Here is an 18,749-nt window from a genome sequence, read left to right as displayed (position 1 = left end):
CTGGCTAGCTAGCTAGTTAAACTAACTTCACCTAAATAGTTTTTTATCACTTATTTTAATATTTATACTTATATTTATGTGTATACTTTTTTCTTTTTAACCATGTAATTGTTGTACCATGTGCAATGACAATAAATAATCTATCTATCTATCTATCTATCTATCTATCTCTCTCTCTCTCTGTCTCTGTCTGTCTATCTATCTCTCTGTCTGTTTATCTATCTCTCTCTCTCTCTGTCTGTCTATCTATCTCTCTGTCTGTTTATCTATCTTTCTCTCTCTCTCTGTCTGTCTATCTATCTCTCTGTCTGTTTATCTATCTTTCTCTCTCTGTCTGTCTGTCTATCTCTCTCTCTCTCTCTGTCTATCTATCTCTTTGTCTGTCTATCTATCTCTCTCTCTGTCTATCTATCTCTCTCTGTCTGTCTATTTTTCTGTCTCTCTCTCTCTCTCTCTCTCTCTCTCTCTCTCTCTCTATCTGTCTAAAAAATCTATACTGTACTCCATAGATATCTATGAATGTACTCGAGCACAGTAATATCTCCTCTCACTAGGTGGCGGGAAGACACGTGGCGCGGCATAAGAACGTCACTTCCTGTGACACTAGCTTGCTGTTGGGGTTGGTGTCGGCCATCCGTTACGAAGCCGGCTGTGAGAGAGACTTTATTCTCTTAACTTGTAGCTCGTTAAATGGCAGATATGGAGACGTCTGCGACCTCGCACAAGAAACAGAAGTTGAGTAACGCGGTTCAGAACTGGGTGAGTAAACTGTACTGTAGCAGTGATACACAATAACAACACACTAAATACACGTTAGAAACACTGGCTATAACCTCTGCACATATAATGCACTTAGTTTACTATTGTTTACCTCGTAGCGTATAAACTAATAACAGCCAGGACACCAAAAATGTCTGTGTTTACATTTATTCAAGATGTAAGTACGGGGTGAAAAATAAATAAATAAATAAATAAATAAATCAAACAGTTAGTATACATTAAGGCTTTTTAAACGGAATAAACTCCATTTAAACAGAATCCTGGTGTATCTGGTTTCTCACTATTTTACTAAGTTTGCTAATCAATCCTGTGTTTTCATCATTTCGCCTTTCTAAACGCTACATCCCAGAACTCTGACGTCACCAGTCTGATTTGCATATTAGCACGGACTGTGTGAATACGGCCCACTTTAAACAACTGCTTGTCCCAGCATTGTTAGAGGATGAACCGGTAGGAAGTTCGGTTCTTTTCCGCGAACCGGTTCTTTCAGACAGTTCGTTTTAATGAACCAGTTCAATAAAACAGTTCACCAGTTCTTTTACGTCCTGACGTAATGACGTAAATTCCTTCATCCCGCCGCTGCCGGCAGATATTAATACAACCAATTTAACACATTTGAAAAGTTCTTTATAATCATAAATGTAAGAAACGTATTCAACTAAAGTTAAGTTTTGCAACTAAAACACCCAGTACAGGCATTGATGTGCAAACGTGGGTGTTTTACGTGTCTTAAAAATATAAACTAATCTTCATCAAGTAATAAACACTTACAAAAAAAAGCAGAATTTTGAAATGTTTCTTTCGCTCCATTAGTTGTTTCAAAAACTAATGCAACTGAGTTAAACACTCATACGTTGATAATACATTAAATCATAACCATTTACATTTGCTGCTGTATCAGTTTAGTGATTTACGCATGCGCAGTAACAACAGCTCATCGGTTCTCAGTATGTCGGACGCGTCCGAAAGAAACAGTTCTCAGTTCTGTACTGATGATTCGCTGTATCGGTTCAGTGATTCATGCATGCGCAGTATCAACAGCTCGAGCTCACAGTTCTCTCAGCACAACATGTCTCAGTTCAGTGTACAGGAGTTACATATACTCAGGGATATTAGTTTATTTAGAGTCGGACCGAATGTCAGGCATGACCGAAAGTGAGAAACTTTAGTAACTTGTGGATCAGAGCTGACTCAAGACGCGAACTGTTTAGAACGAATCAGTCCGATTTGGTGAACTGGTTCATCCAGTTCACTAAAATGAACCGGTTCAAAAGAACGATCCGTTCACGAACTGCCCATCATTATGCCATACAGGATCGTTCTCGAGTTGTGAGTGTGAAACGCTTCTCTTCCTGGGTTTAAGCGCAGCGTGAAAAGCCCTAAATTGTCTCTAACGCTTTGAGGCAGGGATTTAAGAGTTGAATAACTGTTGTACTTCAAGCTGTTTTTTTTTTCTTTACAAGATGCATTCTCATCCTGAAGAATGACACCACCATCATCAACAAACCTATTTTCTATCAATGGAATGAGAAACTGTCCAAAATTTGTGTCACGTGTGTTGACTCGTGGTCACGATTTCCATTTCCCCTGGTCCTGGTCCTGGTCCTGGCTCCGCCATCATATATACGCCAACCGGTGCTCGTCCATGCCCCGTTTCCACCCCCACAGAGATACACTATGTCATCACATTCATGCTCTTTGAAGCAACCGTTTCAGATTTAATCTCTTTTCTAAGAAGGCTTTCCGCTGGATTTAAGAGTGCGGCTGTAGCGATTTGAGATAATTCAGCATTAGTGACAGCAGTTGCTGATATTATTGTGGAGGTCTGAGGTACAGTTGGTGTCCCAATTCATCATAAAGGTGTTTAGTGGGGTTGTGGTCTTTCTGGATGACCTTTTTAAAATACTTAGTAAACTGACTAATAAATCAGGATACTGGTTATAATAAGAGAAGGTTCATTTGTATGCACGAAGACAACCTGGTGCATTCTTTAGTCCTAACAAGACACAGCAGGGTTTTAAACTGGCCTGTGTGTGCACAAAAGGAACATATAGGCTAGGATGGGAGGAAAACTTGAGCAAGGGCAGAACATCATGACCAAAGGAACAGATGTGTAAATCACGTGAGCAAACACGGACGTACGTAAACTAAAACGATGGTAAAATTAATTAATCTTGTAGTCATTAACAAATGAAGGTGGAAAAATAATCAGAGTGTAATCTGATTACTATTACTGAAATCCTAGTGGACCACGTCTCCATGGAGCTGGCTGTGTTTAGAGGAGTATTATTATGCTGGAACAGGTTTGGGTCTCCTGATAAAGGGAAATTGTAACATCATACAGTAGCAACAATTTGGGAAAGGTCTACATATACGTGTGATGGCGATGTTCGGTTTTTTAAACTGCAAGAAATCTTCATAGATAAGATGTCAGTCATAAACTTTAAGAGAAAATGTACCTTTTAACAAATAATCCATCAATGGTCAAACAAGATGGAATGAATTTTGTCTCCTATACAGTATGTCTTTAATAGGCTGTTCTTAAAATTCTCCCATTATATATGCAGTGTCTGGAAGCTTTACGTTGAAGGAAATAGGATTTGTGTGTCTCTTTCAGGGAATGCAACGTGCTACCAATGTCACCTACCAAGCTCACCATGTGAGCCGAAACAAACGCGGACAAGCTGTCGGGACAAGAGGAGGCTTCCGGGGATGCACCGTGTGGCTCACAGGTATTACAATGATGGGCTTTGATTTTCAAGCCTGTAGCACAACAGCTAGGACGGAATATACAGTCATGTGAAATAATTAGGACACTCCAATTAAATATTAAGTTCTTTATCAAGAATTGTCAAGAATTTGTCATTTTGTTTTAATTTGTATCTGTAAATGAAAGTGATGTAACTGCATGTTAATAACTAAAGTCACTTAGTTTTCACTTAGTAACAAAATAAAAAATGAAACGTGTATTTCAACCGAGGAAAGAGTTACAACACCCTGTGCCCTAATGACTAGTGTTTTCCCCCTTTGGCTGAAATAAACTCAAGGAGCCGTTTCTTGTAGCCATCTACCTTTCTGACATCAACTGGAAGAAAGTTTCCCTCATTGTTCAGTGCAGAATTCTTTCAGCTGTGTGATGTTTGACTTTGGCCATGTCCACGCTAATACGTTTTTGTTCGAAAACATATATTTTTCTCTCCGTTTTGGCCTTTCGTCCACACTGAGACAGCGTTTTAAGTCTACGAAAACATAGCTGTTGGATGACGCTCTCCAAAGCGGATAAACTTGAAAACGCCGTCTTCGCGTCTTAGTGTGGACTGTGAAGACCGAGGCTTTTGAATACTATGACGCATTTTTAGTCACATGATGCAGTCAAAAGTAAATAAACGCCTAGCGGAAATGACGCAGGTCGAAGCTTTACTCATGCGCAGTAGGGAGATGTGAGCATTTTCATACATTTCAGTGTGGATGAGCAACTTTTGGAAAGCGTTTGAAAATGATAATGTGGACGCGGAGCGTTTGTAGACGTAAACTCCGTTTTCAAATATATCCGGATTACTGTAGATATAGCCTTTGCCTTTCCAGAAGTCTCCTTTTTTTTCCCCACCCAGTCCTTTTACTGGATTTACTGGTGTTGTTTTTTTTTTTTTTTTTTGTTGTCGTCGTCATGATTCGAGGTCCAGTTCCACTTCAGCTTTAATCTTTTGACAGATGGTCTCACATGTTCCTCATCCACCTTCTGGTACAATGTAGAACTCATAGTGGTTTCTGTGATGATGAGCTGACCAGGTCCTGCTACAGCACAGCATCCACAAACCATAACACTTCTATCTTTTATGTTTCACAGTTGGTACGAGGTTCTTTTTGCTGAAATGCTGTATTTGGTTTACGTCAAACATGCTCTCTGTTAGGGTGTCTAAATAATTTCATTTTAGACTCATCTGTACAAACCACATTATTCCAGATGTCTTGGACTTTGTCTCTGTGGTCTTTGGAAAACTTCAGTCTTGCCCTCATGTTTTCCTTCTTGCACGCCTCCCATGATAAAGTTGTTCAGTCTCTTTCTGATTGTAGCTTCATGCACTTTGACATCAACTGTAGCAAGAGCTTGCTGTAGGTCCCGTGATGATATTTCAACTTGCTTGGACGTCCTGTCCTGGCCGTGTCGGCTGTTGTTTTTTAATCTTCTCCACTTGTAAATGATTTTGCCCACAGTGGAATGGCTGATTACAAATTCTTTTGAGATCTTTTTATATCCCTTACCAGACTCATCAGCACCAACAATCTTCTTTCTGAAGGCGTCAGAGAGCTCTTTGGATCTCACCATTGTGAACTAAAACCTAACTAAATATCTGAGGTTTAAGTAAAGCAAGCTTCCTTCAAAATGCTCTGTAACAAAGCTGTTATGCTCTAATAATTTACACCTGCTGTGGTTCACCTGTAGGTAATTTTATTCATTTTAAGTACAAATAATTGTGGGGTTACATTTATTTTTACTTTTATTTTTACATTTATTTTATGTATTACAATTACATTACTTTTTCCTCACAAGAAATGAGTGATATATTTTTTTTTTAATTTTTTTTAATAAAATTACATTTTACAGATCATTTTAAAAGACTTTTATTTGGTTTGATTTGTTTAGTTATATAACTTGAGTCTTTAATTTTTTTTTGAAAATGCCACTATTTATTAAAAAAAAAAAAAAAAATTAAATAAAAAAATAATTGAATGTTCAGCATTTTACCTTGTGGTATTATCTTGAAAAGCAGAGCGTTTCAGCGCTGACGAGGGAATTCATCAAGCACATCCTGTATAGACAGGTCAAGTTATTGTTTCTACCAGATGTTTAAGGATGTGGTATGAAGCGTATGAGCTTCATCATTGCTGAGATTAGACTGCATTAAATTTTATGTCCATATTATCATCCAATTATTATTGTTGTGAACATTGTGCAGTCCAACAGGCGATTCAGGAACACGTGCACATATTTTGGTACATTTTGGAGAGTTTTATAGACTTGATTGGTTCTTGTAATATATAAATAATTAAAGAGGTTATAAAAGAGGTGATACAGCGAGATGTAAGGGTCCTGTTTCCTTTGTTCGAATATCTGGCTATTTTTATTTATTTATTTGGTTGTAATGGAAAATCTTAATTTTTGTAGAGTCTTTAAAGGTCTTTATAATGTTTGACAAATAAGATATTGTTACAGGGAGGAAAAAAGATAAGAAAAAGAGCACATGATTGCATCTCTGCATGTATCCAGAAGCTCTTGGTTGTCAGTGTTGCAGTAACCGTTCTCTCCCTGTCTATCCAAAGGCCTGTCCGGAGCGGGCAAGACGACGGTGAGCATGGCTCTGGAGGAGCACCTGGTGTGTCACGGTATCCCCTGCTATACTTTGGATGGAGACAACATCAGACAGGGCCTGAACAAAAACCTGGGCTTCAGTCCTGAAGACAGAGAAGAGAACATACGCCGTATAGCCGAGGTGGCAAAGCTGTTCGCTGACGCCGGTCTCGTGTGTATTGCAAGCTTCATCTCCCCATACAGCAGGGTAAGAGAGTGCAGGAGTTGTGACAAATATTTTAGTTGTATAGCAGAAAATATGAACACGTTCAGTTCAATGTGTCTCAATCTCAGTTTTTTCCAAGTTTGTTTTGTACCCTATATGAACCTTAATAACCTGAACAACCTTAATAACCTGTCTGAATTCGGAGCATTTTTGTTGGCTGGATACCAGACCGCACCCTTTATTCACCCTTTGTCAGGGGATACAAAAGGATAATGGCATATTGCACACAGTCTTACAAACCTAAAACTTAGTTCATTGTTATTTATTATTACAGCATACTGTATGCTCCATGTTCAACCTTTGCTCTAGACATTTTTTCAGCCAGCGTAGCAAGTTGCATCAGATTTCGCTCAACAGACTCGGTCGTATTCAATGCTTCATGAAATCTTGAAAATGTGGAAAGTCTCAAGTCTAGATTAAGAGCAGTCCATTCTCGAACGGACTTTTTTTTTAATGTTACCTTTAGAGTTTTTTCATAGCTATAAAGCACTAGTTTGAAATCAGAATTTAGGAGACAGTTTACAGTGAACCTCAACAAAAAGAAGTGCACTTCAGATACCTGGATGATGCATTTATTCAACTGAAACAGGTGCTGATGCTGGACAAGGAAAAAAATTCAAGATGGCCGACAACATTCTGGAGGACGTGGTGTCTCAGAAAGTCCGATTCTGCCCCAGTTCGTTATGTGCATGTGACATAGTTTCCCAGTTGATGGTAAATGATCACGAACACTAGAACATAGAGTGCGTTGTGTATAGTGTATAGTGCGTGATTTACTATACACAGCTAAGTTCTGCACACTTTTATGTATTTGATAGTCCTCCGTTGCGTGTAGCCGAACTGTATTGCATGTCCATTGAGCTGCATATAATAGGAGAAACAAATGGGACCTAAGCACATCCTCGTTTGACAACATATTTCACTTTTAAAGTCGTGACCTAATGGTTAGAGAGTCTGACTCGTAACCCTAAGGTTGTGGGTTCGAGTCTTGGGCCGGCCACGACTGAGGTGCCCTTGAGCAAGGCACCGAACCCCCCCAACTGCTCCCCGGGCGCCGCAGCATAAATGGCTGCCCACTGCTCCGGGTGTGTGTTCGTGTGTTCGTGTGTTCGTGTGTTCGTGTGTTCGTGTGTTCGTGTGTTCGTGTGTGTTCGTGTGTGTTCGTGTGTGTTCGTGTGTGTTCGTGTGTGTTCGTGTGTGTTCGTGTGTGTTCGTGTGTGTTCGTGTGTGTTCGTGTGTGTTCGTGTGTGTTCGTGTGTGTTCGTGTGTGTTCGTGTGTGTTCGTGTGTGTTCGTGTGTGTTCGTGTGTGTTCGTGTGTGTTCGTGTGTGTTCGTGTGTGTGTGTGTGTGTGTGTGTGTGTGTGTGTGTGTGTGTGTGTGTGTGTGTGTGTGTGTGTGTGTGTGTGTGTGTGTGTGTGTGTGTGTGTGTGTGTGTGTGTTCACTGCTGTGTGTGCACTCTTTGGATGGGTTAAACGCAGAGAAGTAATTCTGAGTATGGGTCGCCGTACTTAGCCGTATGTCACGTCACTTTTAAAGTTAAGTCATAGAAAGCTTGACTACGCTTGTACAACGATGTAAAGCTTTTAAATGTTTAAAACAAAGCACTATCTCGATGCCTGATGAAATATCCTGTTGTTTTTACTATACGCTTTCTTATTCTTTTTGAATCTGCGTTTATATATATATATGTTTTTTTGTGGACTTTCTGTACAGGACCGGCTGAACGCGAGAAAGATCCACGAAGCAGCAGGTCTCCCGTTCTTCGAAGTTTTTGTGGATGCACCGCTTGATGTGTGCGAACAAAGAGATGTTAAAGGCCTTTACAAGAGAGCCAGAGCTGGAGAGATCAGAGGTAACGAACAGCTCCTTGCAGTCAGATATAATCCGTAGGCGCATCTTCGGAATGACTGCGGCTTGAAAACTTCGGGCAGCTCTTATCGCCGACGTGCATATTTTTGGTCTTTCTGCTGCATTTCATCCTAATAACCTATATTTTCTCTGTGTCTGTGCTCAAGTGGACTTAAAATTTGAAGCAAAGTCAAATCCTAGTTTTAGCTACATCCAGCTTGTGTGTTTAGATGCTTGCAATGCTTTCATGGCTAAAGGTACCTAAAGGGAGTTAAGAACATGTTGAAGCATGAATTTATCCCCCTCTTTTTTATGCAGTGTGCAAAATTGAAATTGTGGTAACACTTAGTGAAAGGGAAGTAGACTGTAGATGCTATCGTTGCAGTGTTGGAGGAAGTACTTCTTTTTTCCTTCTTCTTTTCGTGCAGTTTGTTCATTTGCAGGAGTTTGAATCGCTGCCTTTCCTGCCATATGTTTTTAACTGAAAGGTGTTTTTGCCAGATGTCTTTTGTATGTTCTCTTGATCCTTTTTAATGAGACCCGAACTTGTTCAGCTATGTCTTGCGTCACAGGAAATGTTTGTTCTCTTCCTTTGTTTTCGTCATATGATTCATTGATTTGCATACATTAGTGATTATTTTTGCAATTCTCACAGTTTGATTCCTAGTCTTCACCCATCAACAATCGGTTCATACTCATCAGTAACGAATCAATCAGTGAGCACTACAAACGAATCTGTAACGGGTAAGAATCGATTCGGTGAATTGTGAATCCGCCATCACAAACTGATTCACAACCATCACTGATTCGTTCGTAGTGGATTTGTATTCAATACTCTAATATTTTATATATCGTCGCTGTCGGGCGGAAACCTCGTATGTCCAAATTTGGTCAATTTCATATTTTTTCACATATCGATGCTATTGGTCAGTCCCCATGTGGGTCTGTTATTTTTACAAGTTATTAACCAATCTAAAGTCTTGAAAATAGCTTGAGCACAAATCTCATAACTCCATTGGACACTTCAACTGTCCACCTCTTCCTCACTCCGTGGGAGAGCTTCACGGCATATTTCTCCTTAATAAGAGTCACAACGAATCAACACGTCTTCTGAGGTAAATGTCTTCAAAACACTGGGCTCAAAGAAAAAAAAATCTTGACCCCCGCTAGTTCTGGTGCTCGTCTGAGGACAGGAATTTAGCGCAAGACAATCCACTGCAACGCGGACTAAACCCTGTGCACTGCAGATAAGGTACGGCGTTTTTTTCATTTCCTGAAAAGTAAAGGTTTTGGAGATACGAGGATTCCGCCCGACAGCGACGATATAGTTGAAAATGGTTGATACTTTTGAACCTGTGACTGATTCATAGTCATCGCTGACGCACTCTTAACTGTGACTGAGATAATAGAACTGGGCATGGAAGCCTTTATTATTATCGCCACATATACATTACAGCACAGTGGAATCCTTTTCTTCACACACCCCAGCTGAGGAGGTTGGGGTCATAATATGCTCTAATAGAGTAATTATAGGCTTCACCGACTTTGGTTGCTGAGCTGGTGCTAAAGAGGCCAACAGTTTCATTTGTGCCCATCACTGATTGATTCATAGCTGTTACTGATTAATTTATTTGATTCAGTGATCAAGTGAGTCATTTGCATCACCAACTGATTCATATTCGTTACTGTTTTTAATTTTGATAGCAGTCATCGACCGATTCATAGCTGTCACATTCTTATCTGTCGTCCTTCAGCCTACACCAATTGATTCGTATCCATCATCAACTGAATCATTATGTTTACCTCATTTTAGCAGATATATTATATTTATTACATTTTCACAATGGAGAAGTTAAGGGCCTTGCTCGGGGGCCCAGAAGGGGCAGCTTGGTTGTCCAGCTTGAAATCTCATCTGTCCGATCAGTCTGACGCTTCATTTATTTAATGCTGTATTTACACCAATTTATAAAGTGCAGCTCACATACGTGCTCATGCTGCGTAGGCGTGATTCACGGCCGTTATGTCCGTCACCGATCGATTCATCCGTCACCGAATGATTCATAGCTGTCCTCAGTTAACTTATAGTGGTTACTGGTAGATTCAATATCCACCACTGACTGATTATTTATTTTAATTACCTACTAATGTCTATGTTTACTGTGTAGGGTTCACAGGAATTGACTCTGAGTATGAGAAGCCCGAGGCTCCTGAACTGGTGCTGAAGACCGACTCGTGCAGTGTGAATGAGTCTATTCAGCAGCTGCTCGATCTTCTGCAGGAGAGGGTGAGCTCACCATATAATAAATATTATGACATTTTAATAAGAACAGAACGATTAACATCGTTGTTGGACAAACAAAACTCGAGTGATTCTTTTTGAAATATTATGCCCAAGTTCATTATCGAATGTCAGGCTTAACATATTCTAATGTAGTACAGCTCAGTCAAAGAAGTATGAAGTTCTGATGTGTATGTATGTTTGTATGTTTGTCTGGGGTAAATGCAAAAGTTTGCTGATTGTGTGTGTAAGATAATTGTGCTCTAGAGAAATACTCATCATGTCCATGACTAGCATCTCTGTCACACCCGGTGCCATGTATTTTGTCATTGCGTATAGCGAAGCTAGCGTTTCTACATGAAATAACTGACTTTTTCAATAACTGACTGTCTTCTTTAAGGACATTGTACCTGTAGATGCTTCCTATGAAGTGAAGGAACTCTATGTGCCTGAAAACAAGCTGGACTTGGCTAAAGCTGATGCAGAGACTCTGCCTGCTATTGAGATTGGAAAGGTTTCTCTCACACATTCACTCTCTCTCTCACACACACACACACACACACACACACACGTACATCATTGCACAAATACATCAAACAAACAACTGGAAGTGAAAGCTCAGCTATTGTATCTCTTATTTTTATTAGTTAAATACTCCGATCCACTGTGATACTTTGCTGAGAGCACTAATCGATGACATCTGATCCATTGAGTAACTTCATGCTGATGCTTGACGATCTGATATTTTGAGCCTCTTGTTAAGTGACCAGGTCACAGCTTCTCACGCTCGCAGAAAAAGTCGAATATATGACGTCCGCTTTCTCCAGACTGCATTGAATATACGAGTTTAACGTGGCAAAGAACTAATTGAAGTCCTTTTGGCTGGTCCCCTTAGATGTCACAACAGCAGATCAGCAGCTCTGCATAGTTGACTGAGGTTTTATGCCAGAAGCGCTCTTTGGGCTTGGGATCAAAACTGACTTGTTTATTCCCTGCCTGGGAATCAAACTCCGAGAGCACAGGATCCTTATCCACTAAACAACAGGATGCAAAGAATTAATGGAAGTCTATCGGACTTGAGTTTTTTTTTTCCTGCATGTATATTTAATGTCCAAATCCATTGTTATGAAACTTAAAGCAAATTAAAAAATGTACTTGCCAGCTATTATGCATTGGACTCCTTGCTTCTCTCACTAAAAAATGAGCTGTAGCTGACATCAGATATGAAACATGTCTCAAGTTTGAGGATCTATCAATTGGAGGTTAGTTTACTGCTTAAACACCACATTCAAAACATCTCTTAAATGTAAAGTTGACCTTGTTCTGCTTTTAGGTGGACATGCAGTGGGTCCAGGTGCTGGCCGAGGGCTGGGCGACTCCACTCAACGGCTTCATGCGAGAGAGGGAGTACCTCCAGTGCCTGCATTTCGACTGCCTTCTCGACGGTAAGCCTGCCATTTCAGTTGAACTTCCCTTTATCGTCGTCTGTTTGTGGTTCATGCTGCACTGGGAGGCTGTTGCAGGCTCACGTGTCAGTGGCACGGTGGTGTAATAATACGTAACGTAACAGATGCTATAATCATCAGATAGAAGTCACCAGTCTGCTTTTTCTCTCTCTTTAAAGCTAACATTAAAAAAAAAAACGCGACTACCGAGAAATCTTAAAGAACCAATCAGATTTGAGAATTCACTGTAGAATAATTGTTTGTTTAAACAAATTCTTCCGAGCCACTAATTTTGATCGGTCGCGTGGCGTTCCGAGAGTTTCCGATATTTCCCATTAGCGCACTGGGACGTTTCACTCTGTGTATCACCCCGCTCGTCCGTTCCCATAGAATTCCACCAAGTTAGAAACGGTTACTATAGCAACAGTGTTAGCGAGTTAATCAGCAGACATGCATGTGTTACTTCTCAGGAATATAACTTGGGGGTTGAAATATCTAACCTCATCATATTTTATTTGTCACATACACAGACATGCAGTGAGATGCTTTAAGTGTTCGCATATCCCAGGTTATCATGAGCCCTGGGGTCAGAGCGCAGGGTCAGCCATAGTGTGGCACCCCTGGAGCAGGTGAGGTTAAGGGCCTTGCTCAAGGACCCAACGTTGATGTCTCAGCAGCTTGGGGGTTTGAACCCCCGACCTTCTGATCAGTAACCCGAAGCCTTAACCACTGAACCATCACGTCCAAGAGTAATCAAGAGTTTAAGATGAAAAAGTAAGAAGAGACGACGGTTTTAATGTAAGCAAAACATTTGGACGTTATTGTTATTTATCGTATGTCCGAAATGTTACTCACTCAGTATTAATTTCTTGTTTATAGCATTGTTTTATAAAAGCAGTGTAACAGTCTCAGTTGGTGTATATACTATATATCAGCACAGCTGTGATTTAGTTGGTGAGATGAATTATTTTTATTTTTTGGTATCAACTTCTTTTAATAGCAAATTTTGTTGTCCGGCAAACCTGAACCTGATAAGACGATTCATTTTTCAGTGTGGATGACTGAAGCCTAGCACTAGAGGGCGCTGTTGTTAAGCAGTAAACACCCAGTAGCCTCATCTTCACTCTTATGTGGAGTGGTCAGAGCTGAGGTGGTGAGGGAAGTGAACAACACGAAGCAAATTGCATTAAAGGCGGTATAAAAGTGAACTAGGACTGGAAACTCAAGACTCGCATTCTTTCCCCTTCGGGCCTGCTTCACATCGATCTGTTGCATCCGGAGCTTTGTGAACGCTCTCGAAACTTATTCGAGCCGAAACAAAATGGAACATTGTGTGCTTTTTTTTTTTTTTTTTTAAAAATGTATTTATTTCTTCCCCCACACCGTTATGGAAACAGCAGATATGCTGAGGGGCTTTTAGCCGTAATCTGCTTCTTTCGTTTCTAAAGCTGTGTAATTACAACAATTTCCCACGTTGAGTTTGAGTTTCCAAAAAAGAGTCAATTTAATTTTATTGCCCCAAAGAACATTGACCTTTTTGCAGTGCATCAGGTTTGCAAGTGTTCCAGCATGCACCACTAATACAGACACGCGCTTACCTTAGGATATAAATTTCTTTTTATTATTGTAATATCTTTATCCTTATACTCATGAGTGGCCAGTATGGTAAAGCCATCATATCACACAAGGTACTGAAGTGTCCACCACACACACGTTATATATTATGATGTTTAGCTTTGCTAATGAAGGTATGAGGATGCGTCCCAGCTACAGGGCCACAGTATGAAACTATACACACGATCGCAGACGCCTTTAACGTTCCTGTTGAGTGCTTCTTACTTTGATTGATGTAGAAGTGCTAATATTCATAATACTCAGGATAAATTGTATTTTGTAAGAATTTATCCTGTGATATTATATTACTCTACAGAGTAGAGAACTTTTAATCCCAAAGGGGAAGTTTGACCTTGTTTATCCCAATATGTTATTCTGATGAATCCTGCATGAACTCAGGAACTGTAATTTCTTATCACTGTTGTGCAAAATCTCATGGAAAAGTTGAAATGGTCCAAGTTTCTATCTCTATTAGCAGCAACGTTATCGTCAACATCTTTTACTCTTTTCCACAAGTTTATTCTTTGCATTTCCTTCTTCACAGTACCTCTAGCTTCATATGTCTGATCGTTCTTTACTTGGTATTTAGGATTTTAGATTGCTTTCTGACTGAGCTTTTGGAATGTGCGTGTGTGTGTGTGTGCGCGTGTGTGTGCGTGTGTGCATGGTGCCTGGCCAGTTCTGGGATGCACAGAAGCTTTTGTCTTATAGGAACCAGCTGCTTTAGCTACTTTGTGAAGCAGTAAGCCAGAGGGCAGCTCGGCTGACGATCCTGAGGGCCAATTTAAAAAGTCCCCAGCTCACGCTGATTTATTCGAGTCGCAAAAGTCGACGAATCAGCCAAAATATTAGCATAACAGACCTTCAAATAAGCTGACATGGCTTTCACTTTCAATCCTTAAATAAAGATATAATCCCCTCCTCCTCCTCCCCGTTGTCTCCTCGTATATATCCGAAACCGTACCTACTTTTGACTCTTGGGGCTTTTTTTCCACAGCACTGGAACTTTTTGTGTGCTGCTGCTGATGTATGAGGCGAACGCTTGACCTTTACCCTCTTTCCACAGGAGGAGTTATTAACTTGTCCGTGCCGGTGGTCCTGCCCGTCTCAGGCGCAGACACGGAGCGTCTAGACGGCTGCACGGCGGTGGCGCTGGTCTACAACGGGCGGCGTGTGGCCATCCTGCGCAATCCCGAGTTCTATGAGCACCGCAAGGAGGAGCGCTGTGCCCGCCAGTGGGGCACCACCTGCAAGGACCACCCATATATCAAGGTCAGGAAGGCTCGCACGGCACTTCAGCTCTCGTGCATTCGTAGATAATAACAATCAGGCGTACATTCGAAGGAGTGTATAATTAGAGCTGATCAGCTAAAATGAAAATTACAGCGTCAGTGTGCAGGACATGGATGAGGGAGTTAAACCTATACACAGATACAGTGGACAGTCATTGAACATACAGTATGCTGTAGTGTTTTTTGTAAAAATGTACATTTTGCCTCACAGGCCACTGTAATAGTGATACCTGCTCATTCCTGCAATTATGCAATCAGTCAATCATGTGGCAGAAGTGCAATGCGTAAAATTACTCGGGCGTAGGTCATGAGCTTCGTTTCGGTTTTACTGTTCACATGTAAAACCTCAGAACAGGGAAGAAATGTGATCTCTGTGACTTTTACCGTGGCGTAGCTGTCAGTGCCAGATGGGCTGCTTTGAGTATTTCCTGGGGAGATTCTGGGATTTTCACCCACAACAGTCTCTGGAGTTTAGGCAGAAAATTGGGGAGGGAAAAAAAAAACCATCTCATGAGCAGCAGTTCTGCAGGTGAAAATGCTTTCATGGTTCGAGAGTTCAGAGTAGAACGACCAGAATTAATAATATAATAATGTTTAAATGAATAAAAAACATAACGGCCAGATAGACGACTACTCTCTACAACCATGCTGAGCAGAAAAGCATTCGAGTTCGCACTGAAACCTGGAGGATCGTGAGAGCAAGAGAACATCAGGATCATCTCAGTCAGCCCAGACCTGGAATCTGAGGCTACAGCGAGCACAGACGCACCTAAACCGGACAGCTGGAAGGAATCAAACGTTAAAGGACATACTGAGCTTCTAACACTCATTCGTTAGAACTTTTCACACTTCACTCTGGGTGGTTGAAAACTCTGAGAAGAGAAAATTCTAGGTTTCATGGGTCACAAGGTTCCTACTTTACTCAGGGTTACCACTTAATCCTCTCTCACTCACTCACTCACTCATTTTCTACCGCTTATCCGAACTATTCTCGGGTCACGGGGAGCCTGTGCCTATCTCAGGCGTCATCGGGCATCAAGGCAGGATACACCCTGGACGGAGTGCCAACCCATCGCAGGGCACACACACACACTCTCATTCACTCACACAATCACACACTACGGACAATTTTCCAGAGATGCCAATCAACCTACCATGCATGTCTTTGGACCGGGGGAGGAAACCGGAGTACCCGGAGGAAACCCCCGAGGCACGGGGAGAACATGCAAACTCCACACACACAAGGCGGAGGCGGGAATCGAACCCCCAACCCTGGAGGTGTGAGGCGAACGTGCTAACCACTAAGCCACCGTGCCCGCTCTTATTTGCGCCGTCAACAACGAACATGTCTCACGCTTTCACATCAGTGACCAAAACAGGCCTGACTTTAAACAATCTTTATGAAGTCTAAAACTCGGACGGAAAAAGGACGGTCTGTGGGTCTGTATTTCAGATTCAGATTCAACTTTATTGTCATTTGTGCAAGGTACATGTACAGAGCCAATGAAATGCAGTTAGCATCTAACCAGAAGTGCATAGATAGCTTATTTACAAGTATACATGGCAGTGTAATAAATAAGGGTATGAGGTTATATAGAAGGTGTAGTAATATGTACATGTAACTGAATAAGGGTATATATAGTGTGATTTTTATATAAGTATGATACAGTATGAAGTCGTACAGGTATAGCTGTACAAAAGGAATGTCATTATGAATCTCTATCTATCTATCTATCTATCTATCTATCTATCTATCTATCTATCTATCTATCTATCTATCTATCTATCTATCTATCTATCTATCTATCTATCTATCTATCTATCTATCTATCTATCTATCTATCTATCTATCTATCTCTATAAACACACACACACACTCTGACTGCCGTTTAGTACTTAGACTTTTTCTGGCCACAACTTTCTTTCCCTCGTGTGTTTTTCCTCACCGTCTGACATTATTTTTATTTTCTTAAACACCGCTACAACTGTTCATGCAACAGGCAGGGTTTCTGTGATCGTACAAAGAGCATGACATGAGGCCGGTTTCTGATTGGCCTTCTGTTGCTAAGCGTCTAACCGTAGCGCTGCAACATCGCATCATTTTACACTTCATATATTCGACACCGCAGTGCTTTTTAACCCCGTGTTTCATAACCGCGAATAAAAAGTACCATTGCTCCTGCTTCTAGTGTGAAACGTTCCTCTACCCAGGATTAAAATCAGGGTTAAGAAGGACGTTAAACCACAGTGTAAAAAGCCCTAATGGATTCCTGTTCATCGCGTGTGTCTTTTTCTTCAGATACTGTATTAATTTAGTCGCTGTAGTAAGGAGGCTCCAGACGTGATGTATGGGGTCACGACCTGGTTCCAGAGCCACTGTTCGAGTCTCTCATCTTTCAGTGATCAACGAGTCGTTGTCTTGTTTACAGTAAGAATTTCCCGTAGCCCGTAATGACACGTTTCCGTAAAGATCGTTTTCACTCGTAATCCTCTTCTACCTTCCTCCATTTCACGCATCTGTTTTGCTCGGAAATCTCACTCAGCATTCTATTTACACAACACTAAGCCAGATCCACTCCTCACTCCTCCCTTTTCACCCCTCTCCCCTTCCTCCTCTCTATAATATAGCTGACTAAATACCCAACAATTATTTCCATCTGTGGGCGAGAACAAGCGACTCAGGTAGATTCGAAAGCTTCTCGAGCAAAAAAAAACAAACCAGAACAGCAGCAGCAATCCTTCTGCCTACCACAACAGTGTCGTTCTCACGACCAGCTAGATCTTATATAAACAGCAGAATCTGTTAAACTAGTGAAACCATAATGATTTTTCAGCCCCAAAGCTTTGCTCTGGCACCAAGTAACTGCCCTGGAGTGAGCATGGAGGTGATTTAGATGCCAGAGCACAGAGTTTGGCTTTGCTGAATTTCCCTGGCACTAAGAGGGCAGCTCTGGCACCGCCTCACTCTCCTCCTGTTTAAATGACGGCGATCGTTTGTTAATATCTCCCAATTAAATTAGTGCAGATTGTAGTTCTAAAGCTTGGCCGAGGGTTTAACGATCTGCGGTCGAACTGTATCACGGTTCTGTGGTTTGGCAGAGGAACGCGTACACGCCTTACTGTTAGACATGCTGTGGATCTGTTTGACATGATGCATGACTATAGCGATGGTTATAGGACCCTGTGTATGCGTGTTGGTCCAATTCCCGTGGCTGAAGCGTGTCTGTCAACAAGACCAGGCCTGGATAACCTGGGTTGAATTGCATGTGGTAAATTCACGTTCTTGTTTATTCTCATCGTGGATGTGACTGACTTCTTCACAAGAAAAGCAGCAGCTTGCCAGAGGTTCCACCGAGCTGAGCCTGAGAAGTCCAGACACTAGAACATCGTATAAAGACACGCTGGAACTCGAGCAGCATTAGAACACACAAAGAAACAGGAGAGTTCAGCAGGTTCACGTGACGTTAGAGACGACAGAAGTACTGAAAACCGCATGGTTTATTTGGGAAACATTTTAAACTGAGATCAAGCAGTTTGTTTACGTGAGAGCAACCCAACTCGCTTTACTATGTTTAATCCTGCTGAAGTGACCTACCTAGAGTAGTGGGATGTGGTAGCCTAGTGGTTAAGGTGCTGGGCCATCAATCGGAAGGTTGTGACTTCGATTCCTACGTCCACCAAGCTGCCACTGCTGGGCCCCTGGGAAAGGCCCTTAACCCTCAATTGCTCAGTTGTATAAAAATGAGATAAAATGTAAGTCTCTCTGGATAAGGGCGTCTGCTAAATCCTGTAAATGTAAATGTACTTCCTATATTTAGTGGCTTTGTGGTTTTAATAGGGTTCCTGCTCTACATGTCCGCTTATAAATGAACTACATGTATATTTTGCACCACCTGCTGGAGATGCCTCTACATT

The 18,749-nt window shown here is 41.3% G+C and overlaps 1 protein-coding gene across 1 annotated transcript in view; it reads left to right on the top strand.

The window, feature by feature from the left end:
• Nucleotides 1-607: 607 nt before the first annotated feature.
• The window catches only part of papss1 (3'-phosphoadenosine 5'-phosphosulfate synthase 1), a 32,793-nt gene continuing 14,651 nt past the window's right edge, over nucleotides 608-18,749 (top strand). Inside the window, exons 1-8 of the mRNA XM_060873054.1 lie at nucleotides 608-759; nucleotides 3,398-3,512; nucleotides 6,103-6,338; nucleotides 8,071-8,209; nucleotides 10,371-10,489; nucleotides 10,884-10,997; nucleotides 11,817-11,928; nucleotides 14,609-14,814. Of these exons, the coding sequence (XP_060729037.1) occupies nucleotides 691-759; nucleotides 3,398-3,512; nucleotides 6,103-6,338; nucleotides 8,071-8,209; nucleotides 10,371-10,489; nucleotides 10,884-10,997; nucleotides 11,817-11,928; nucleotides 14,609-14,814 (1,110 nt within the window). The 5' untranslated portion in view covers nucleotides 608-690. The remainder of the gene's footprint in view (nucleotides 760-3,397; nucleotides 3,513-6,102; nucleotides 6,339-8,070; nucleotides 8,210-10,370; nucleotides 10,490-10,883; nucleotides 10,998-11,816; nucleotides 11,929-14,608; nucleotides 14,815-18,749) is intronic.

Source organism: Tachysurus vachellii, chromosome 6, assembly GCF_030014155.1.
Source record: "Tachysurus vachellii isolate PV-2020 chromosome 6, HZAU_Pvac_v1, whole genome shotgun sequence".
Taxonomy (NCBI): domain Eukaryota; kingdom Metazoa; phylum Chordata; class Actinopteri; order Siluriformes; family Bagridae; genus Tachysurus; species Tachysurus vachellii.
This window is presented reverse-complemented; position numbering and strand designations above follow the sequence as displayed.